Source organism: Labeo rohita, chromosome 23, assembly GCF_022985175.1.
Source record: "Labeo rohita strain BAU-BD-2019 chromosome 23, IGBB_LRoh.1.0, whole genome shotgun sequence".
Classification (NCBI taxonomy): domain Eukaryota; kingdom Metazoa; phylum Chordata; class Actinopteri; order Cypriniformes; family Cyprinidae; genus Labeo; species Labeo rohita.
Window position 1 is genome coordinate 11267021 of NC_066891.1, and position 24802 is coordinate 11291822.

Below are 24802 nucleotides of genomic sequence, written 5' to 3' on the forward strand. Positions count from 1 at the left end.
TATGTGTGCCCTGGTGAAAAAAACAGCATATGCTGGTAGGTATGTTTTGATGCTGGGATGCTGGTTAGGTATGTTTTGATGCTGGTTTAAGCTGGTCCTTAGCTGGTTTATGCTGGTCATGTTGCTGGTCAAGGGCCAACATCAACCAGCAAAGGACCAGCATAAACCAGCTAAGGACCAGCAAAAACCAGCAAAGGACCAGCTTCAACCAGCACCAAAACATACCTAATCAGCATCCCAGCATCAAAACATGCCTACCAGCATATGCTGTTTTTTTCACCAGAGTGTACAACTGTTCATAACTGTGCTAGCTAACCATGTGCTGATTAGCATCTTTGAGCTAGGTTCAAAAGGATCTAAAATTGTCACTTCCATAACAGTCACAACCGAAATATGTCGTCATTGTTTCGGTAGTGACAAAAGGGAACACAAAAAAGGGAACACAAAATCCTTTTGTACTAAAAAACATCATTTTAGTACAGTTATGCAATTGTTTAGTATTTTAGTATGTTTTTGTGTTTTAGTATATGGGTTAAAATTCTGTGATGTGATGTGGTCGTTACCAAACATTACTGTCACTACCCAAAATGTGCAGTCACAACAGAAACATGGGATGTTTTGGCCCGTATATGTATGTGCATATGCATATATATTTAACCTACATTTGTGATATTTGCATTATACAGTTCAGTCAATGTATTTTGCATGTTGCTTGGCAACAGTCTGATCAGGTATGATGAGTACATGCAGTGAGAGAGATGTAACACAATTGTCTCTGCAAATATTTGTTTGCTACATATGTGTGTGGATGTTGAAGCATGTCATCCACGCATCAAAGATTATGCTGGGATTGTATCAACAGAAGTTATCTGATGCCACAGAGCACTAAAGGACAGAGAATTTCCCTCAAATACATGAAGCATTATTCAGTGTTCAATATTTAATCTTCTTTCATTTAATCTGCTAGGAATGTCAACGTAAAACAAAGCGCACATTATCACCGCTCTTCCCTACGGAGTCCGTTCTGACCGTCATCCCGGCATCCAGACAAAAGAAAGAATGACCACAGACCGATGCGTTGCTTATCTCGGTTCGGCGGTACAGTTGATAGGTTTCAGGTCCTTTTGTGCTGCCTTTATGGCACAGGAGTCATTCACAGGCCCTGCTGTCTACACGCCTGAGGCAGTTCCTCTTCACTCTCTTCTTTTCCTACTTTTCCCTTATCCCTCACTCCCGATTCCAGGAGCATATGTCACTTGGAAGTGCTCTGCTAATTAGAGGGCTCCTTTGTCTGTGGGTTTCTCTTTTCTCTGCTCTTGTTGTTGATGGTATTGTCACTGGAGTATCTGTGGGAGTCCTGCCGTCCCGACAGAAGGTTTTTATTGGAGTCTTAATGAGTTTACCTCGGGTGGTCTCCTCTGCAAATCTGCACCTCTCATTCTGTGCCCAGAGTGAGCAGAGCCAGATTTCAGCCATCAGGGCCTCTTATCTCTTCAATTCAGGGTGTTTAAATGTGTGTATCTGTGTGTGCATGTGTCCTGTGCAGGAACACAGGGAAGCGCTTTATCTCAGGAATATGAGCTTTATACAAGCTCGACCTGATTGTTTTGACAGTGCGGCACTTTACAGAGCATACAAAAATGTGAGTGTGAGGAGAATTGTCAACAGTGCTGACTTGATTTCTCACTCTCTTGGGAAAGTGGCACGTGTGCCATGTCACAACTAGTAAATAAGAAGTGACCCTCAGTGACCCTGTCCTGGCATTCTCTAGGGTCATCTCTCCTACAGCACCTGCTCTCTGAAATAAAGAGATCAACAAAGGTCACGACCCTTGTGTATAAAACACCTCGGTGGGTCAGAGGTCAAGCATTGACCGGTGTGGCTGTCCCATAGTGACTCTGATGCACTGCGTCCAATCTTAACAGGACCCGGAAGCATTTCGTTTCCTGGTGTGCTGGCAGGACTTGTCAGTAGTTCTGGTGATTAGTTTGGGACCTTTGGTATTACTGTGTGTTTCTGATTTAAAAAAAAAATGCTTTGTAACATTGTCATAGAAATTAAATTCTGGAGGAAAATTTGTGCATGTGTACTACTGTTCAAAAAGTTGGGGTCACTTTTTTGAACAGTTTTGGGGGTGTTTTTTATGTGTTTGTGTGTTGTAAACAAATTAATACTTTAATTAGAAAGAAATTAATTATTTTGTTCAGTAAGGATGCATTAAACTGATCAGAAGTGACAGTAAATACATTTATAATATTAGAATGTTATTTCTATTAAGTAATGTTCTTTATCAAACAAAGAATTATTAAAAAATGTAACAGTTTTCACAGAAATATTAAGCACTTGGCTACTGAAAATGTAGCTTATCTATCACAGGAATAGAAAAATAATATATATATATATATATATATATATATATATATGTATATTATATATTTAAATTATTATATATTATATATGTATTTTTACATTTTTTATTATATATTAAAAAGGTATATTTAAAAATATGTAAAATGTAACAATAAAATGAAAAATAATAATAAAATACTTTTATTTAAAAGAAATGATTTCTATTTCTAATAAACTGTTCTTCTAAACTGTCAATCCAAAAAATGTTAACAATTTCCAAAAAAAAAAAAATTGAGCACTGTATGAAACACAGAAGACTGGAGTAATGGCTGCTGAACATTTAGCTTTTATATCACAGGAATAAATTACATTTGGGAAAAAGAAATTATATATATATATATATATATATATATATATATATACATATGTATATATATATATATACACACACATTTTAATATATAATATATTTAAAAAAATAAGTATAATATAATATAACATATATATATATATATATATACTCACATTTAACAAACTTTTATTGAGTCTTATTTAAAAAATGGAGGAACTCAGAAAAGGAAAAAATATATATAGTAATATATACATTTTAATACATAATATATTAATAAATAAATATAAATATAATACAATATAACATTATATATATATATATATATATATATAAAGTTACAAAATAAAATATATCTATATATCTATATATCTATATATATATACTCACATTTAACAAACTTTTATTTTAAAAAAATGGAGAAACTCAGAAAAGAAAAATATAAAAATAAAATATGTAAAATGTAAAAATAACTTTACATTAACATTAAACTAAAATGTATAATTATTTATTTTAGAATTAAAAATGTAAAATAAAATATAAATAATATAATTAAGCTAAAAAGGGATGAAAATTTTATCATAAAATACACCCCCAATATTTTACATAAGATTGATAAATGTAAATGTATAATTGCCTCTTAACCTTTTGTGATTAGCCTACCCTGTGATTACTTTGAATAACTATTATCTGAAAAGTTGCAGATGGTGAGTGAGTATGGATATTTGAATAGGAATTTCCAGACCAGCCAGTCAGCTGTGCATGCTCACAATATCCACCAATTTAGTCTTTGTAGTGCTGGGGAAAGCAGTCTCACCCCCCTCTTCTGATGTATGTACTTTCTATACTATTTAGTTTATTTGCATACAGATGTCTAGTCAGCCCCACTTTGGGGCTGAAAGGGAGGGAGGGAGGGCTGCAGTCCTGGCAACAAGGCAAGAGTTGCTGACTGGCCCATAATTTCCAAGCATACTTCATAGCACCATGGCTACTGTGTTTCGATCACTGGGCACAGGTGGCATCTTAATTACCATGGATATTTTTGAGAGAAAGGGTGAGGGCCATTTGTATTGGATCACTAATTGAGCAGACCCTCTCAAAATACCATTAGCACCACTTGGATCATTAAATTTAAGGGCCTGATGACACAGAATTACATAATGGCTTAGGCAGCATTTAAATAGAGCAACTTTTAGGGGACTTCTGCGCTCAGATATGAGGTTATCCATCAAATACGAGTCAAGATCGCCAATCTAGACTTTTGTGTCCAGAATGTGAATAATTAGTGAGGGGAATTGTGGGGCACGGAAACAGGTGGAGCAGAGACTCTGGATGAGGGTTCAGTAGTAAGAGAAAGAGAAAGAAAGAGAGAGCAGGAGGGATGGTGTGAAAAGAGCTTGTCTCCTGTTCTTTCAGCTACTTTTGTTTTATTCTCTCACTAAGACAAGAAAACCTATACTTTAGGACAGCTGCTAAGCTGATTTTCCCAGAGATTAGCTGCATATCTGTTGTGTCAAAGAAGGGAACACAAAAAGGCAGGCCGTTGTCTTTGACGTGTTAGCAGTCAGCAAAGTTTCCCGAAACCTGAAAGTTCTTATTGAACTTTTGAGGTTTTAGTTCACAAGCAATCAAAGGCCTTTGTCTTTTCACAATATAACAATATTGCACAGCCAGACAAAACAGACTTATGATGTAAGCTTATATTTTGCAAGTTAAGAAGTTAACTAAAATATATTGAAAGAAAAAAACAATATGTCGTTCAAAAGTTTGGGATCAGCAAGATTTGTAATATTTTTTAAAGAAGTCTCTTATGCTCATCAAGGCTGTATTTATTTGATCAAAAATTCAGAAAAAACGGTAATATTGTGAAATATTATTTCAATTTAAAATAATGGTTTTCTATGTTAATATTATTTAAAATAAAATTTATTTCTGTGATGCAAAGCTGAATTTTCAGCATCATTACTCCAGTCTTCACTGTCACATGATCCTTCAGAAATCATTCTAATATACTGATTTATTATCAATGTTCTAAACAGTTATGATGCTTTTTATTTATTTATTTATTTTTTTGGAACATGTAATATTTTTTTCAGGGTTCTTTGATAATTAGATAGTTAAAAAGAACAGCATTTATTTAAAATCAAAATATTTTCTAACAATATACACTACTGTTCAAAACTTTGGGGTCAGTAAATTTTCTAAGAAACTTATATTTTTATTTATCAAGAATGTGTTACACTAACAAAAAGTGATAGTAAAGATTTATATTGTTACAAAAGATTTAGATTTTAAATAAATGCTGTTTTTTTTAAAAAGAAAATCCTGAAAAAGTATCACAGGTTCTAAAATAATGTGAAGCGTCACAACTGTTTCCAACATTGATGATAAATCAGCATATTAGAGTGATTTCTGAAGGATCATGTGACACTGAAGACTGGAGTAATGATGCTGAAAATTCCAATTTAAATTGCAATAATATTTCACAATATTACTGTTTTTTAATGCATTTTTGATCAAATAAATGCAGCTTTCATGAGCATAAGACACTTCTTTAAAAAACATTAAAAATCTTACTGATCCCAAACTTTTCAACGGCAGTGTATTTAAATAGGTAGATTAAAAAAATAGATGGATAGGATATTTAATTTATACTACAAGGAAAGTTGCAAAAGTTTTCAAACATACACCCACAAAAATAAAGACAGCTAAATGCTTAATTTGTCATTTGTTCTGTTGATATATGTTGTGCAGTGTCCAATATCACTCATTGTTCAGTCATAATTTGGTTGCTGTTATCTCATCTAAACTTTAGTTGTTTCTCCTCTCAGTCCCTTCCCCCATTTTTTTCTCACAAGATTCTTGAAAAAAGGAGACTAGCTGGGCTTGCCTGATATCACCCTCCAGGGTGACAGCTGTGCCAAAAAGCCCTTCACCACACACACACACACACACACACACACACACACACAAAGCTCATTTAGGGAGCCTGGCTCAGTGGCCTGGAAATCACACTCTAAGCTCCGCCCTTAAGTGTGGTTAGCCATTGTTATTGTAATGGGGCCGTGTGCATGTGTATGAAGAAGGAGAGTGAGTGGGTTTAGACTTCTTCCCTCCCCGTAGACTGAGTTTACCCACAGTTTTCATTTAACTCTACAGCATGTCATACAATAATAAACAGTCATCACCAACCATTATGTATGAGAAGCAAGAGTTTAAATAATTAATCAAAGCAACAGAACTAAAACAGACACCATAAAATCCTCAGTATCATCAACATGAGACAATCTGCAGTTAAACACATAAAAGCCATTGCTGACAGACTCCAGGCGCTCATATGTTCATACGCGTCCTTTCAAATAAACCTCTAAAAGCTTTTCACACTTTCTACCGGCCTGGTGTCCACTAAGTGTAAATGCCTTAATAAGCACCCCCTGGCCCCCTCCATACGTCCCATGGTCCCCCTCCTTACTCACCATGGCAACTGCAAGTTGGTGGTGGTGGTGGGGGGGTGTTCTCAGCATCATTATCAGCAGGCCCATCTGTCATGGGGGGTAAGACTTCAGATCATGTAAAGAGGCCTACGTGGGCTCCAGCAGTATCCCAGCACATATGCCTTCTCACTGGCCTGACAGGGAAAGGGTGGGGGTACACCAGAGTGCACAGATTGAGTTTGGGAAAAATGAGAAGGCCTGGTCTGAGGGTATGAAGTTTCATTGATTGATTGATTAACTGATTTATAGTTAATCAAAAGGTTTTTTTTTTTTTTTAAATACATTTATGAAACATTAAATATTTTTGTACTTCTAAATAAACATTTTAAATCATTTCCCTGTTCTTTGTAAAGTGACCTTGGGGTCCTTAAAGGCCCTAACAAAAATTAAATAAATAAATGTTATTGTTGTTATTATTATTAAATGTAGCTGCTTACTACTGAAATTTAATTCATATGGGGTAGACATCAGTTAAACTGTACAGAAATCACATGAATGACGTATACACTACTAGTCAAAAGTTTTTGAACAGTAAGATAAAAAAAAAGTTTTTCAAGAAGTCTCTTCTGCTCACCAAGCCTGCCTTTATTTGATCCAAAGTACAGCAAAAAATTACAATTTTGAAATATTTTTACTATTTAAAATAACTGTTTTCTATTTTATTAGCATCATTACTCCAGTCACATGATCCTTCAGAAATCATTTTGAATGGTACTGTGTCTAATAATACAAAAGCTTTTGATTTCAGATAAATGCTGATCTCTGGATCTTTCTATTCATCAAAGAATCCTGAAAACATGTAATCAACTGTTTTAAATATTGATAATAATAATAAAAGTTTCTTGAACAGCAAATCAGCATATTTCTGAAGGATTGTGTGACACTGAAGACTGGAGTAATTTAAGCTGAAAATGTAGCTTTGATCACAGAAATAAATTACATTTTAAAATATATTCGAATAGAAAACAGTTACTTTAAACAGCAAAAATATTTCAGAATTGTACTGTTTTTTTGCTGTACTTTGGATCAAATAAATGCAGGCTTGGTGAGCAAAAGAGACTTTTTTACAAAAACATTAAAAATCTTACTAGTGTACTAGGTAGTGTATATTATAAATAATATAACATTTCCTGTGTGCTTTATAATTTAGGGTCGTGGCTTTGAGACACACAGCACAAAAGTAGTGGCAACCAAAATTTGTCTCTTAATTCTTTGTCTCTTTTGTCTCTTGTGAAAATGTGTCTCTAAACAAGGAACAGCAGTGAAACAGTAGTTTCAGGTTGTGCTCTCTTACCTTGTTTAAATGTGTTTAATGTATGTACTTTTTGGGGAAATGCAAAAAAATCACTCTGTACAAAGTTTCACAGTGAGACTTTTAAAGTCCTGACACATGACTGAAGGCGCACAAGACAAGCTTTTGTTTTCATTTTCAGAGGTCATTGTGTGGGGGACGCAGGCGGTGAGGCGCGCTCTCATTGGCTTGTTACGATGAACAAAAACTACGATGGCCGTCGCTGATTGGCGGAAGCAAACTTCTACGAAGTAAGCCCGCCCACCTCTGTCTGTAAGTTTTCTTTAAAGTAACTTTCTCTGTAATGAAGTTGAGTAGGTTTGCGGTGTCAAAGGCGAAGAAATCACCGCAAGGATGAAGTTGTGTAAAACTTTTCTCGGTGAGTGCTGGACTTATTTTTTTTTTATTATTTCATTTTAAGTCGTTTGCTCGCTTCAGACTTAGATATAGTCTGGTGCGCCGTGGTTTTGTTGATAATTGGTGTATTTGGGTTCGGTTAACTTCTTGTTAACAATAACTATTCACGATAGGTTTGTTATTGTAAGTAAAACACGAGTGATATAATTATACTAATTGTTTATTCCGATTATTAACCTATACCGACAGGCATAGTTGTTGTTGCTGCCTTCTTTGTTTACTTTCATTTTAGGCTAAGTGTTATTATAAAATGTTGACTGAACAGACTTGGATTATGTTTTAATTTTTTCAAAGTACTCTGCTATTGACGAACGTGTAGTATTTTTACCCATTTCCCTGATTTTTTGTATCTTTTAAAAGTTGTGAAACGAAATCCCTGTCCAGACAGTTTTTAAACAAAGGCAACTTTTGTCTGCCAGAGGGAGTTGCGCTTTAAACACAGAGGCCGTCGGACTTCTGGCGTATTAAAACTTTTGTATTTGGGAGGGATCAGTCCATCTGGCTGTGGGGGGATTCCGCGTGTTGTGCTTCTCATTCGCTCAGCTGGCATCCTATGTAATATTTATACACAGTGTCTGGCCAGTGGGAACAGACTGTGGCTTTAATTGTATGCTGGGCTATCCATCTGTATACGAAACTTTAGGATCAGGGGTGAGCAAAGTTCCAGCTGGTAACCGAAGAACTTCGGTGTCATTAAATATGCAAAACTCTCAAAGGCTTCATATATGATAAACTTTTAGTGAAGTTTAGAAAAGTTCCCCTCCCCCTTCATTATAGAGCAAATGAATTTTCCCTTTTAAGCTACATCTCTTCCCACTACATAATAACCTATTATAATACATTTATAGCATTTATAGACTGATTTCAATATTTTACCATTATATTGAATAATGGTAAAATGCAACTGAACTTTTTGGTTGGTTTACTGGAATATAAAATGATTAATAATTAACAACAGTTTTTCTTCATCAAAAAATGAAACGAGCTTATTTTTAATGTTCATTACTCAGGTAGAAAAGTTAGTTTTTCAAACAATTAAAATCACTTTGACATCTTTAAAAAAAATTAATCCAGCAGTTAAGCTTTAAGCTGAACTTTTATTTGACATTTTACTGTTTGGCAACCTCGGAAGAAATAGTAATAATAATATTAATTTAACCGTTTGCTCAGACAGATGAAGTTAATTCGATAATTTCCCACAAAACTAGGTCACGTTGTTAGGCTTCTGGAAAAACATAAAAGAAAAGTAGTTCAACGCTTTTGAAGCAAGGCAAATGTGTCATTGCGCAAGAAAAAATAGATCCATACTAAATAACTATGTTTTCCAATTACAGAAATTATTATCTTTCTTGTTAATACTGAAAATAATTGTGTATAGCAATCGGACAATCGTCTTTTAAACGTAAAACAAAAGCTTGCATTTGTTAAAATAGATCTATTATGCGTATTTTTAACTTTTTTATTAAGTGTATTTATCGTTAAACTGCTCTGTACTCATTCAAAACAGCGTTGTCTTCAAACTAGACACCTGCCACGGATAGCGCTCTTGTCCATGGTACTGAAACAGCGCTGTTCTGGGTGCTGAACTTTCAGCTGAGCTCCCGCATCTAAACGTAGAGATTTTTTCAAAATAACCTACTATAGTAGTTTAGATTGTAAGTTAAACGTCAAACGACTTTCCTCTTGCGTGTGAGTATTTCATATCGGGTGGGTGGGGGTCAATAGCGGCCCACTCTCCATCTTGTGTTGTACATGATTTACTATGATGATGTCACGGCGCAGGGTAGAGGAGGGGTGGACAATGGGCCTGTGAGCGAAAGGTAAGTCAGTATCGTTCGACAAAGCGTGTGGAGAAATGATTTTGGCAGCATTTGTGCTCATATTACCTGTCGATTAATGGATCTATGCGTCTTGCCTACAACATGAAGAGGTTTCGGACCGGTCCTGAGCGAATTATTAAAGGTTTTTAACGGTAGCGGCAGGAGACTCATTCTGAAGGGGAGGTGTACAACACTGAAGTTAACACACAGAGCCTACAAAGAGCAAGAGGCCGCTCGCATCTCCTTGAAAAAACGTCGTTGCCTATGGTATTATTTTTGTTTACTAATTCGGATGGTGATGCGGATGAAAATGTCTATGTTTGGAAAGGTTTGCTGTTTTGGATTTCCGTTACTATTGAAGCCAAATGGACGCCGGACTTGTAATCTCTTAAAGAAGAAGTGCCACCGTGTTTACATTTCTTGCACATTTTGTCTTATTTTCACTTGCGTGCTGTACGCCACAAATACGTTGTGTAAAAAGAACGATTCAACAATGTTTTGTATAATTGTATTGTGAGTTACATCGCGGATTTATTTTAAAGAAACCCAAGAACTTAAAAGGGCCTCTACTGCATCTACAACACAATATCCAGGCTCTCATATTACATTTTCAGTGTTGTGCTTGTTTTAAAACAACATTTATAGTCGAATCGCAAACGTGGAAGTTTAAAGCCAAGCGGAATATTCATTTGAAGTTTGTCGATTCACACTAACTCAGAGATGCATATACAAATACAGTGTGTTTTATGGGAGTGGACAAATACTCATTAGAAACCCTTAAGCAACGCATAAGCGGCATATGTTTCGTCTTGGGTGCGTGCGTTATTTACGAGAAGCAAAACAATGCAAACGAACCATCTGTTTACTTCAGGCTCGGCCTACATAATACACTATTCATTTGTTAGATTAAAGCCTTTTCTTTCAGTTTTACATGTAAATTGCTCTTTATTCATCGCTTATGGTTGTTTTAGAGCCTCTGTAGGTTGGGCTTTAAACGTTATTGCTTTAATAATACAGTCATGGGTCTTGTAAACATGGTCTGCTGGATATTGTTTCTCCTCGAGGAAAGTGACAGTGTTTTAAAGGCGGAGGGTTTGGCTGATGGTAATTGAAAGGCGTGGTGTGCTAAAAGAGGTTATGCGCAGCAGCATCATGGTGCTTTTTTGAAGTCAAGGGCCTGATGCGACAAAAGAGATACTAATATTAGTCTATACTAAAATGTAAGAGCAATTTGTGGCTAACATGCACTCACATTGGTCCATTTCATGCATGGGCCTACTATATGGGAGTCAAACAATGTTTTTTGTATGCTGGGAAATACAGGGCCCTATTTTTTGAGAGCCTGGAAATGTTCCTTATCTTTTGCATGTAGTTGTCTTTGGAAGTGTCTTTGAAAGCAATATTTTGAAGAACATTACCATTTATATTACTTGACTCCTAATGTGTTGGATCAATTATTTTCAGAGATATAATGTTCCTCCCTTTTGTATTAATCTTACTTATCTAGACAGTTTTCGGCAAATGCAATAAAATCAGTTTCATTTACTTACATTTGAACAGACACAGGACATTGAGTTCTAAGAAAGGTTTGCATTTCATATTGCATCATATGCGGCAAGTGCCGCAATTGTTGCGGTTCTCAAGGGAATTCCCTCCCCTGTTACGTGTGTGACGTGACTGAGCACCAGGTGCTACTTAAAATGTAATCAGACCACGTGTAATGACGCTCTGATAAAAACAGCTGGGTCACGGCCGGATCTCTCGTCACCCAGGAAGAATAATCAACACTAGAGCCATGAAGGCACGCAGACGGTGTCAGTACGTGATGGACTGCTGAAAGCCCATTCAGTGACCAAAGTGCATGGGTCTTCTGGGGGCAATTCAGTGTTTGCTTCTGGATTAGGGGTGTTCCATTTTAATAGTCATCCTGTTGAAAATGATATTACAATAGTTGCATTTGAATCAGCATTACTGGCATAGATTTGCTTACTTTCTCATTTCATTGTTTAATATTAAGTTTGCACCTTTTAATATTTGGACATGTCAGACTGAAATTGTTGTCTTATCCTTTCTGTCCAACAGAGAATGAGTTCAGAGGGCAGCTGCTGAGCCAGAGGTGGACACGAGGGGACAGAGTCAGCAGCTGTGAGAACAAGAGGAGTAGGAGAATAAAAGTGAGACATTATGTGTGTGTGTGTGGGTCAGAGGAGCTTCATTTTCATTGATTATCTCTTGTCTTATAGTCTACCACAAAACCAAAGAAGCTAAAAGTACATTTCCTTTTCCGAAGCTCTGACATCTTTCTCAGTCTGGGAGGGCCTCGTTTCTTTCTTATATTTCACTTCGCTACCACTAAGGACTGGGAGGGATGTGCATTTGAAAGAACTTATTGGATGTGTATTATTGATTGAGCTCTTTACAAGCATTTAAGAGGATTGGGGGCTACTCTGGTGTCTGTGAAATCAGACCTCCTCAGATCTAAGGATAAAAATCACAGTCTGAAGGTTTAAGAGCCGGAGAACAGTAATATTGTGGGTTTTATATGTTTTTAAAGACACATTAAAGAAATGGAGAGTGTAAATATCTCAAGACATTAAGAAATACTTATAATAATCTCATAACCACCCATGTGTTTGTGTTCCAGATGAGCCAAGACGCAGATGAAAAGCGAACGAGGACACGCTCAAAAGGAATCAGAGGTGAGAGCCTCTTAAAAACTAATTTTTTGTCATTTTTTTTGCCATTTTTCAAAAAAGGACCTTTTTGTGCATTTCTGTGAATTTAGTAACTGACAGAGCTTTTATCTCTCTTCTTGTGTCAGTTCCTCTTGAGCTTGTTGGACAAGAGTACAGGTGAGAGCTTTTATGTTTTTGTAGTGTTACTCATCATGTTCATAAAGACTGGAGTTTAGTAGGTTAATGACTATAGCTAATAAAAACCCCTGTTTTGCAGCTGCCCTACGCCAGGATGTGATGGCTTAGGTCATGTCAGTGGAAAGTATGCACGACACAGAAGGTAAGTAGTAAGAATTATGTCTCTTATAGCTGCCAATAAAAAAATGACAAAAATTGGTCAACTAAGGTTTTTATCTGTTCCAGTGCATTGGGCTGCCCATTGGCTAAGAAAAGAAAACTCCAGGAGGCCGAGGAGAATCAGCCAGCTCCCAAAAAGAAGCCCAACCCCCTAAAGCTGGCCATGGATGATGGGTTCAATGCGGATAGTGACACAAACAGTGAAACAGAAACAAAAGATGAGGGAGTGGAGTCTGAAGAGGACACTGCTGATAAAGAGATGGAAGAAAAAGCACCTACATCAGAAGCAATGACAGGTGGGTAATAACCTATTAACTACAGAAATTTTAGTTTTCTGTAGTTTACATACACCAAGATGTTAATTATTTGACCGAAGTAAGAGGGATCATACAAAATGCATGTTATTTATTATTTAGTACTGACCTGAATAAGATATTTCACATAAAAGACATTTACATATAGTCCACAAGAGAAAACAATAGTTGAATATATAAAAATGACCCCGGTCAAAAGTGTTTTTACCAGAATGATCCACAGCTGTGTGTTCATGAGTCCCTTGTTTGTCCTGAACAGTTAAACTGCCTACTGTTCTTCAGAAAAATCTTTCAGGTCCCACAAAGTCTTTGGTTTTTCAGCATTTTTGTGTATTTTCCAACAATGACTGTATGATTTTGAGATCCATCTTTTCATACTGAGGATAACTGATGGACTCATATGCAGCTATTACAGAAGGTTCAAATGCTCACTGATGCTCCAGAAGGAAAAATGATGCATCAAGAGCCAGGGGTGTAAACTTTTGAACAGAATGAAGATGTGTACATTTTTCTTATTTTGCCTAAATATCATATTTTTTTTCATTTAGTACTACCCTTCAGAAGATACTTACATGTTTCCCAGATGACAAAATAAGTTAAATTTACCCTGATATTCAAAATTTTTCAAAGTTTTCATCCTCTAGCTCTTAATGCTTTGTGTTTCCTTCCGAAGCATAAGTGAGCATTTGAATCTTCTGTAATAGTTGCATATGAGTCCCATAGTTGTACTCAGAGTGAAAAAATGGATCTCAAAATCATACAGTCATTATTGGAAAGGGTTCAAATACACAAAAGTGCTGAAAAACCAAAGAATTTGTGGGACCAGAAGGATTTTTCTGAAGAACAGCAGGCAGTTTAACTGTTCAAGACAAACAAGGGACTCATGAACAACTATTACTAAACAAAAAACAACAAAAAAACAGCTGTGGATCATTCAGGTAACAACACAGTATTAAGAATCAAGTGTATGTAAACTTTTGAATGGGGTCATTTTTATAAATTTAACTACTGTTTTTTCTTGGGCTATATCTAAACATCTTGTATGTGAAATATTTTATTCAGGTCAGTACTAAATAAAAAATAACATGCATTTTGTATAAAAAAAAGCTTTATTATATCAACAACTGTCACCCAAAATGGTCAAGAAACATAAAAATTCATAGTTTATGATTGGCCTTTTTGTCATTCCCTTAGAAGAAATTTCCCAAGTGGATTCAGAAGAGAAAAAGTCGCCTGTCAGAGAAACGTCAAGTCCAGTGCCAGAGAATGAAATTGAAAAGGAAGAAGCCAATATCGAGGCTACGTCCATCCAACAAATCACCATGGATACTGAGGCAGAAGAGGGGCTACAGGTCGCCGAAGAGATTCAGGCTAGAGAGGAAGAGGTAGAGGAGGAAGCAGAAGAGATTACAGAGGAGGAGCGAGTGACCCAGCAGCTGAAAGAGACCGACGAGCCTGTGACAACAGTTGAGGAAGAAGAAGAGGATGAGGATGAGGAAGAGGAAGAGGGGGAAGAGGAAACACAATGCTTGAGCCAGAAGAACAACTCGGACCACCAGTACTTCAGCGGAGACTTTGGCAAAATTCAGACCAAAGAGATTGTAGAGACAGAGAAGGACAGTGAAGATGATGACGATGAGGAAGAAGATGAGGAGGAGATCCAATCCCAGGTAGAGCCTTCCTCCCTAATTGCCCCTGTCCCCGCTGCTTCAGCTCAGGAATTAGACGTGATGACACACAGCAACATAAACCTAGACCACCCTCTTGGTGAAGACGAGGAGGAGGATGAAGAAGAAAGAGATGATGCTTCGGATAAAGACTCGCCCACTGTAGTCATCGAGCTGGGTTCAGAGGGAGAGGAAGAGGAAGAAGAGGAAGATGAAGATGACGGAGAAGAAGAGGAGCCCGATGAAGTGGACGATGACGAGTTAGACAGCATGTCACAGAGGTCAGAGGTCACAGATGACTCAGAGACGTATGACATGACACGGGGAAATCTGGGACTTCTGGAACAGGCCATTGCACTGAAAGCAAAACAAACCGGACCCAGTTCTGAAGAGAGCTGCTCTCCTGAGCAGCAGCACTACCACAGCACAGAGGAGAGGATGAAGACCATGGACATCGCAGCTCGTAGAGCATACTATGGCAAAGGTGACAGAACATTTCTGCCTACCTTTTATGACCCCAGTTAAATTAGATAACATTATCTATGATGCAGGTACAGTGTGTGTGGGTATGGAGTTTAATTTGTTTTTGTCTCCTCACTCTTGGGCACAGAAGGTTCTAGATCAGAGAAAAAGGAAGTAAAGTGCCCTACTCCAGGATGTGATGGGACAGGTCATGTAACTGGATTATACCCACACCACCGCAGCCTTTCTGGGTGCCCACACAAGGACAGAATCCCTCCAGAGAGTAAGCTTTGTGCTGCACTATTATTATAATATGTGACACACGCATAATATATATTAATATATATTTAAAAAACATTTATATATATATATATATATATATATTATATATACATTTATATATATATATATATATTTTATTATTATTTATTTGTAAAACTGTATTAAAAAATTATAAAATGTTTACATAAAAATATATAAATAAATATATTATCACGATTTAGAATAACTGTTTTGTTTGTATATACATTACCAGTCAAAAGTTTTTGAAAAGATTGAAAAGGTTTTTTTAAAGAAGTCTCTTCTGTTCACCAAGCCTGCATTTTTAAATTTGAAGTACAGCAAAAAACAGTAACATTTTGAAATATTTTTACTATTTAAAATTACTGTTTTCTATTTGAATATATTTTAAATGTAATTTATTCCTGTGATTTTAAAGCAGATTTTTTTTGCATCATTACTCCAGTCAAATACTCAAGTCCTTTAGAAATCATTCAAATTTTTGGATTTGCTTCTAAAAAAACATTTATTATTATTATTTTTTTGAACACAGCTGTGTACAAGGTTTCTTTGATCAATAGAAGGTTCCGAAGAACAGCATTTATTTGAAATAGAAATAATTTGTAACATTATAAATGTCTTTATTATCACGGAAGAGAACATTAAAAAACCTTTGACTAGTAGTGTATAAACATTATTATTATGAAACAATATCATGATTTAAAATAACTGTTTTCTATTTTTATACATTTTAAAACATAATTTATTCCTGTGATGTCAAAGCTGAATGTTCAGCAGTCTTCAGTGTCACATGATCCTTCAAAAATTCCAATATGCAGATTTGGCACTCAAAAAACATTATTATTTATTATTATCAGTGCTGAAAAGAATTGTGCTACTTAATATTTTTGTGTAATCTTTGATTAATAGATTTTGATCTAATCTTTGATTAATGAACATTTATTTAAAAAGTATTTTTATAACATTATAAATGTCACTTTTGGTCATTTTAATGCATCCTTGCTGAATATAAATATTAATGTCTTAAAAAACAACAACAACATTGAAACAGTAGTATAAATATTCAATATACTAATGTATGTTTTTGGTACTAGTTTTGGCAATGCACGAGAACGTACTAAAGTGTCCAACACCTGGATGCACTGGACAGGGACATGTGAACAGCAACCGCAACACACATCGCAGGTACTATTCCTTAACTATTTAAACATTTTGAGCCACCAGTTTCCGTTCACATCAGGTTTCCTCTAAAACCATGTGTTTTTCTTCCATTTTACACTTTTAGTCTCTCTGGCTGCCCTATTGCTGCTGCAGGGAAACACAAAAGCCATGAAAAGCTGCCACAGCCGCAGACCTCTGTCAGTGATCCTGTCTGTGGAGGCTCAAATTCTGATAGAGTTCTCAGGTGAGTATTTTCCTCTACTGTTCAGCATCCTAGCTAGAACCTTAAAGGGATAGTTCACCCAAAAAAGAAAATTCTGTCATTAATTACTCACCTTAATGTCGTTCCAAATTCATCTTCAGAACACAAATTAAGATAGTTTTGATGAAATTCAAGGTTTTCTGACCCTGCATAGACAGCAAAGATCCTACCACGGTCAAGGCACAGAAACGCAGTAAGGACATCATTAAAATGTGACATCCGTGGTTCAACTGTAATTTTACGAAGCTATGAGAATACGTTTTGTATGCAAAAACCAAAAATAATGACTTTTTAAATGGTGTCCTAAATATCTTTCTGGGCTTTGAGCGTGGTAATTACATTGCCGTCTGTGCAGGGTCAGAAAGCTCTGGGATTTCATCAAAAATATCCTAATTTGTATTCTGAAGATGAACAAAGGTCTTATGGGTTTGGAATAACATGACAGAATTTTCATTTTTGGGTTAACTATCCCTTTAACAAACACAAAAATGCTTGATGTGTAAACATTATAACTAAACACTCTTTTCTCTACAGGCCGATGTGTTTTGTGAAACAGCTGGACATCCCTCAGTACGGTAGCTACAGGCCCAACGCCATGCCAGCCACTCCTCGCGCCAACCTGGCTAAGGAGCTGGAGAAGTATTCTAAGGTGTCCTTCGACTATGCAAGCTTCGATGTACAGGTGTTCGGCAAGCGCATGCTTGCACCCAAGATGCCCACCAGCGAAACCTCACCTAAAGCCTTCAAATGTAAGCACCCCCCTCATTCACTTTAAAATAAAGAGTAAGAAACAAATATAAGAGATATTCATAGATTATTGATAGCACAATGAAATGCATATTATTGCTATTATAATAAACAGCCAAACCGTTCCCTAAAGCCTCGTCCCCCAGCCACAGCCTGTCAGGAGGCTACACCAAAAGCAGCTCCTCTTCCACCTCAAGCGGGTACGATTATACCCATGATGCCGAAGCCGCACACATGGCTGCCACTGCCATTCTCAACCTGTCCACCCGCTGCTGGGAGAGGCCTGAAAACCTCAGCACCAGACAGCCAGAACAGGCCAGCAAAGTGAGTCCCAATCTATCTGAATCTGGAAAGTTGAGTGCCATAACATCCACATTATATACGCTATATTCTAATGAATGTCTTCTACAATCTAGGACATGGACATTGAAGTGGATGAGAATGGCACACTGGACCTCAGCATGAAGAAACCCAAGAGGGAAGGAGTCAGGTCACCAGACCCATCTTCGTCCTCGTCATCATCTTCTCAACACCATGGCGTCACCTCACCCCACTCCAGCCACACCTACAAACAAGAGGAGTGGGAGGGGCCTCTAGACTACACCAAGTCAAACCGACAAAAAGAGGAGGAGCCAGAGGAGGTAAATGTATATCAGTTTGAGATATATTCGCACAGTCTCACTTCATGGTTATATTATGGTTAACAGCATTTTGGAATAAAAACCTTATTGGGATAGTTCACCCAAAAATGAAGGTTCTGTCATTAATACTCACCCTCATCTTGTTTCAAACCTGTAAGACCTCCGTTTATCTTCTGAACACAAATTAAGATTTTTTTGATGAAATCTGAGAGCTTTCTGACCCTTCAGGCCCAGGAAAGTAGTAAGGACATTGTTAAATTTATTGTTTAAAGTGATTTTTGTTTTTTTGTTTTTCTGCACAAAAAGTATTCTCGTAGCTTCATAAAAGTAAGGTTGAACCACTGATGTCACATGGACTATTTTAACTATGTCCTTACTACCTTTCTGGGCCTTGAATGTGGTAGCTCCGTTGCTGTTTATGCATGGTCAGAAAGCTCTCAGTTTTCATCAAAAATATCTTAATTTGTGTTCTGAAGATGAACGAAGGTCTTTGCGGTTGGAACAACATGAAGGTAATTAATGAATTTTTATTTTTGGGTCTACTATCCCTTTAAGATTTTAGACATTGCTCCTGTTTGACAATTTTCTATTGTGACGTGCCATGTCCTCAGATTGAGTACACCACACACTCATACGCCTCCTCTGATGGAGAAGATGACGATGCCACTCAGGAGAGCATGGAGGACAGGAAATACCCTGGGGAGGTCACAACCTCCAGCTTCAAGGTTAAATTCCAGCCCAAGGACAGCAAGAAAGAGGTCTTGCTGTAAGTGTCTGCTGTAACACCAGCCTTATTTAAACATAAAACACATCTGCTAAGACAATAAAAGAAGTCTGTAAAAGTCTTGCAAAGGTTAATAAATTACTGGAATGATTCCACGGGGATTTAATACTCTCTTTATGTCCCTCCAGATGTCCCACCCCAGGTTGTGATGGCAGTGGACATATAACTGGGAACTATGCATCACACCGCAGGTATGCCAGAAGCTGAAACAGCATTTCTCAGCCCTACTTGTGTTTTCTTGTTTTCTTTATCTGTTTTTCCCTTCTTGCTGGACCCTTATAGCTTTTGCTCTATATATTGACTGCAAAAAAAATCAGTCTGCAATCTGTCTTTTTAATGCATTTGGCCAACTCATTTACTCACATCTCTTTGTAGTTAATTTAAGTTACTTTATGTATTTTTGTATGATTTCTAGCCAAAAAAGTATATATATATATATATATATAAAGTATATATATATAGTGTGTGTGTGTATTTTTTTTTGGCTAAAATACATGCATAGAAATTACATATCGACATACTACAGAATATATATCTTTTTCGTCTTCAGTTAAATCTTCTTCCCTCTATTCTTTCTTCCTGGTGTTTTTCTACTGTTCTTCAGTCTCTCTGGTTGTCCACTTGCTGATAAAAGTCTTCGGACCCTCATGGCTGCTCACACTGCTGAACTCAAGTATGTCTGTGCTCTAATTTTTCCTCTAATGAATTCTTAAACTTCACTGATTACTGCTTTTATTTGACTTTACTTAACACTGCTTTTACAGCAAAAAACTGTTTACTGTCCCTTTTACTGACTATTCATGCACTCTTTGAACCAGTAATCACTTTACATTTTCAGTGGCCAAATAATTTTTCTGTACTGTGTCTTAGAGATGCATCAAACCAGCTGAGATACATTAAGTACCCAGGCTGAAGCCCAAGTGTTTATTTAGACTTGTAGTATTATTGTATGTGTGATATTTTAATTTTTTTTAGTGTTTATGCTAACCTGTCTTTCTCTTTTTGACCTCCAGATGCCCTACACCAGGTTGTGATGGATCAGGACACATCACTGGAAACTATGCTTCCCATCGAAGGTATGTAAATTAACAAATATTACATTAACTGTACCAGTTTTCAAGATGCACCAAGCTTTGAAACTATTCATGTATCAAAAATGTCACAATTTACGTTTTCTCTATTACAGTCTGTCTGGATGTCCACGTGCCAAGAAGGGAGGAATCAAAACCACCCCAACTAAGGATGACAAGGAAGATTCTGAACTCCTAAAGTAATTTTTTTTACAAATCAGTCTAAACTTTTTCTGTACAAAAACATTGGATTTATTGAGCACAGCCTATGTCTTTAGAGAATGCCAAACCTGACTGCCAGTTCATCACTTACCTCTCTATAGGTGCCCGGTGCCAGGTTGTGACAGTCTGGGGCATATCAGTGGGAAATACGCCACCCACCGCAGTGCCTATGGGTGCCCGCTGGCAGCACGCCGGCAGAAGGAGGGCATGTTAAATGGCACACCATTCTCTTGGAAGGCCTTCAAGACTGAGGGCCCGACCTGCCCTACGCCAGGATGTGATGGATCAGGACATGCCAACGGCAGTTTTCTCACTCATCGCAGGTACAGACAGGCCTAGTGAAATATGCAAATAAATATTAGTATTATAGTATTAAATATTCCAGAAATAGGGCAAGCTGTGAGTGAATTAAAACTATGCATTTTTTATGCTAGATATAGAATTAAGGTCAAAAGTTTACATACACCTTACAGAATCTGCAAAATGTTAGTTACTTTACCAAAATAAGAGAGATCATACAAAATGCATGTTAGAATTTATTTAGTACTGACTTGAATAAAATATTTCACATAAAAGACGTTTACATATAGACCACAAAAGAAAACCATCGCTGAATTTATAAAAATGACCCTGTTCAAAAGTTTACATACACTTGATTCTTAATACTGTGTTGTTACCTGAATGATACACAGCTGTGTTTTTTTTGTTTAGTGATAGTTGTTAATGAGTTCCTTGTTTGTCCTGAACAGTTAAGCTGCCCACTGTTCTTCAGACAAGTCCTTCAGGTCCCACATATTATTATTTGGTGTTTCAGCATTTTTGTGTATTTGAACCCTTTCCAACAATGACTGTATGATTTTGAGATCCATCTTTTCACACTGAGGACAACTGAGGGACTCATATACAACTATTACAGAAGGTTCAAACCTTCACCTAAATAAAATAAAATTCACATCAATAAATAAATAAATAAATCACATTTTGTAGATTCTGCAAGGTGTATGTGAACTTTTGACTGTATAACAAATACCAAATGTCTTGGAAATGATATAATAATATGTTTTTGAATATTAGAAATGCCTGTTTTTGGCTTTCTTCGGTTACTGAGGGATGATGTAATAGAAGCAATTAGTCTAAGACAATAAATTGTTACAAATCTTGTAATCATATTTTGTTTCTACAGTCTTTCAGGTTGCCCTAGAGCTTCAGCTAACAAGAAGAGAGCCAGGTTCCCAGGAGATGATTATATCAGCAAGAAATTCAGGGCAAGTGATGGTAAGATCAAATATAATTTGCTTCTATTCTTTCATCCCCATTATGTTCATTTTGTGCTCTTCATTAACATATGCACTCTTTTTCTATCCCCTCAGTTCTTGACAATGATGAAGACATAAAGCAGCTGAACAAAGAGATCAATGAACTGAATGAGTCGAACTCTGAGATGGAAGCGGACATGGCCAACCTCCATACACAGGTCTGCTTTTATTAAATAAATATATACACTACTATTCAAAAGTTTGTAAGATTTTTTAAAATGTTTTTGAAAAGTTTCTTATGGTAACCGAAGCTGTATTGATTTGATCAAGAATACAATAAAAATAGTAATATTGTGAAATATTATTACAATTTAATTTTTTTTTTTAAAATTTTATTAATTTTAATATATTTTAAAAATGAAATGTATTACTGTGATCGCAAAGCTGAATTTTTAGCAGCCATTACTCCAGTCTTCAGTGTCATTCAGTGTGGATTCTTTGATGAATAGGAAGTTTAAAAAGAACAGCATTTATTTAAAATTGTTTTTTTTGCAATGTAAAAAAAAATGTGAGTATTTACTGTCACTCTTGATCAATTAATTACATCCTTGCCAATTCAGATCCTTGCTATTCAAATAATTTATTTCTTAAAAATCTTACTGACCCCAAACTTTTGAACAGTACATGTATCAGAAAATCTAATTGATTTGTGACCCTGGACCACAAAACCAGTCATAATGGTCAATTTCTTGAAATTGATATTTATACATTATCTGAAAGCTGAATAAATAAGCTTTGTTAGTGTTAAACAAGGTTTGTTAGGATACAACTATTTGAAAATCTGCAATCTGAGGGTGCAAAAAAATCTAAATATTGAGAAATCACCTTTAAAGTTGTCCAAATAAAGTTCTTAGCAATGCATATTACTAATCCATAATTAAGTTTTGATATATTTACGTTAGGAAATTTACAAAATATCTTAATGGAACATGATCTTTACTTAATATCCTAATGATTTTTGGCATAAAAGAAAAATCGATAATTTTGACCCATGCAATGTATTGTTGGCTATTGCTACAAATACTACTTATGACTGGTTTCGTGGTCCAGGGTCATATTTACTCTATACATGGCTGAAATAGCATAAGGGCCCTTCTCTGGTAACTCCATGTAAGTAGCTTTTTTTTGAGGTTCTTATTGGTGAAGAAATATAATGATAATATTTACAGTACTTCAACTACTACAGTACAAACATCAGTATTTCATTATCACAAAGATATACTACACAGCTTGATCTTGGAGCTGCTGTTTATTAAGGCATTTAATAATCTCTCAATAGATCTCATCCATGGAGAAGAACCTCAAGAGCATGGAGGAAGAGAATAAACTCATAGAGGAGAAGAATGAGGCTCTGTTCATGGAACTGTCAGGCCTGAGCCAGGCTCTTATCCGCAGCCTTGCCAACATCCGTCTACCACAGATGGTCAGTCCGCTTGCTATCTGTTACCTTTTATGACTACGCCCAACAAAAACAAGTATTGTACATTATACTTTTATGTAGCTTGGTTTTAACAACCCGTAATCTGTTGTTTACCACAGCAAGAGCCCATCACTGAGCAGAATTTCGACACCTACGTGGACACACTGACCCACATGTTCACCGATAAGGAGTGCTATCAGAACCCAGAGAACCGAGCCCTACTCGAGTCGATCAACCAGGCCGTCAAAGGCATCGAGGTGTGAGCAGAGGAAGACACTGTGGGTTAAATAACCAGACCAACAACATAAAAATACTGTTTAAGGACATTCAGGTTTTGTACGTGGCTCCCTCTGTAAACGAGGAGCGCCACGAGATCCGCGGAAGTCAGAGAAAAGGACCAAATTCCAATTCCAAATTATGCTGCTTAGCAATTTTGATGAGATCCATGATCCTTTGCCTCTTAAACCAAGCTGGCTCTTCTTGTTTTGGGGTATCTTTTGGAGCAAAGCATTTGTTACTGTTTTTTAGAGCAACTCTCACCGACACTGATCTGCCTTTCTTACTTCCCTCAGTGCATGGAGGTTGCCGTGAACAATAAGTCGTGAGATTGTCGTGCGTCTGTGGAGGAGAGTCTATGTGTGTATGCGTAACAGAGTGTTTTATGTGTAACGTCCGAAGGTGAATTCACAATTAATGACCTCCCTTGACAAAATATGATTAGTATGCAGCACTGCTACATTGGATCCCTGTATGATAATGTTGTCTCATATTTGGTGTAAATGCGCTCCTGTTCCATTCAGTAATATTTATCGTATTTGAGAACATAGATATTGCACTTCCATGAATAGTTTGTAGTTCCATCGTCATGTTATTATTGTAATTATGATTATTATTATTATGGCTATTTAAATTGGGTCCTTGAAATGTAAGTTTAACTTATTATTTATTCATGTTAAGGGTTGTTTTGTTTATTTATTAATCAGTGTCTATTTATGGACTTAATTTATTTCACAAAGCAAAATTCTATACACAGCTTTTAAACGGTTATTAAGAGGAGAGACGCTGCCCTCTGCGTTGTGAAAGAGGCAATATTTTAAGAATATCGACAGCAAATTGTTTTATAAACCTTCCTATTTATTTTAAAGACAGAGATTTATAATCTCTTTTTTAAGTGCAAATATTTTCTACCTAACGATTTTTATATTGTTTTTTAATATTCTTCTTTATTTAATGAGTTCTGTTTTCCATAAAGTATTTTGACACCCTCCAGAGTGAAGTGGGTTGAACAGATATGATGTATTTATTGTTATTTATTTAGTATTTAAGAACAAATTGAATGGAGATCTTGTTGCATATTTATTTTGTAAATGTCTCTGTGTTAGTGGTTGCTGCATATGGATAGTCTTTGCCCATGTTGTTGATAAAATAAATGGGAATTCTATCACCTACAACAGAGTATGTCATATTTAATACTTATGGAGTTATTATGACTGCACATTTACAAGCTTGTATTTGCACTTGATCCAACAATGATATTTTGTGAGACACTGGTCAGTCCCAATAATTTTGGATTCTCTGACATTTATTAGACCAAAGATGAAATACAAACCAAACGTTTTCTCAGTAGGATACTTGGCTGACATCTGCTGGATACAAAATTACTCAGTCACGATTTCTGTTCAGC

The 24802-nt window shown here is 36.3% G+C and overlaps 1 protein-coding gene across 7 annotated transcripts; it reads left to right on the top strand.

The window, feature by feature from the left end:
* The first annotated feature begins 7731 nt into the window (after positions 1-7731).
* On the top strand, positions 7732-24539 carry myt1a (myelin transcription factor 1a). 7 transcript variants are annotated; one of them, XM_051096027.1, is made up of 23 exons: positions 7732-7862; positions 11803-11894; positions 12365-12419; positions 12542-12572; positions 12673-12735; positions 12819-13048; positions 14261-15217; positions 15344-15478; positions 16590-16680; positions 16781-16900; positions 17453-17667; positions 17781-17989; positions 18082-18306; positions 18918-19072; positions 19219-19281; positions 19695-19763; positions 20104-20166; positions 20277-20360; positions 20484-20705; positions 21566-21657; positions 21753-21856; positions 22978-23121; positions 23238-24539. In XM_051096027.1, exons 1-23 carry the CDS (start codon positions 7838-7840, stop codon positions 23379-23381), a joined length of 3588 nt encoding a protein of 1195 aa, XP_050951984.1. In that variant the 5' UTR covers positions 7732-7837; the 3' UTR covers positions 23382-24539. The 7 variants fall into 7 exon arrangements, with proteins under 7 accessions (XP_050951984.1, XP_050951987.1, XP_050951986.1 ...); XM_051096030.1 differs by having other exon boundaries at positions 17799-17989; XM_051096029.1 differs by having other exon boundaries at positions 15347-15478.
* The last annotated feature ends 263 nt before the right edge of the window (positions 24540-24802 follow it).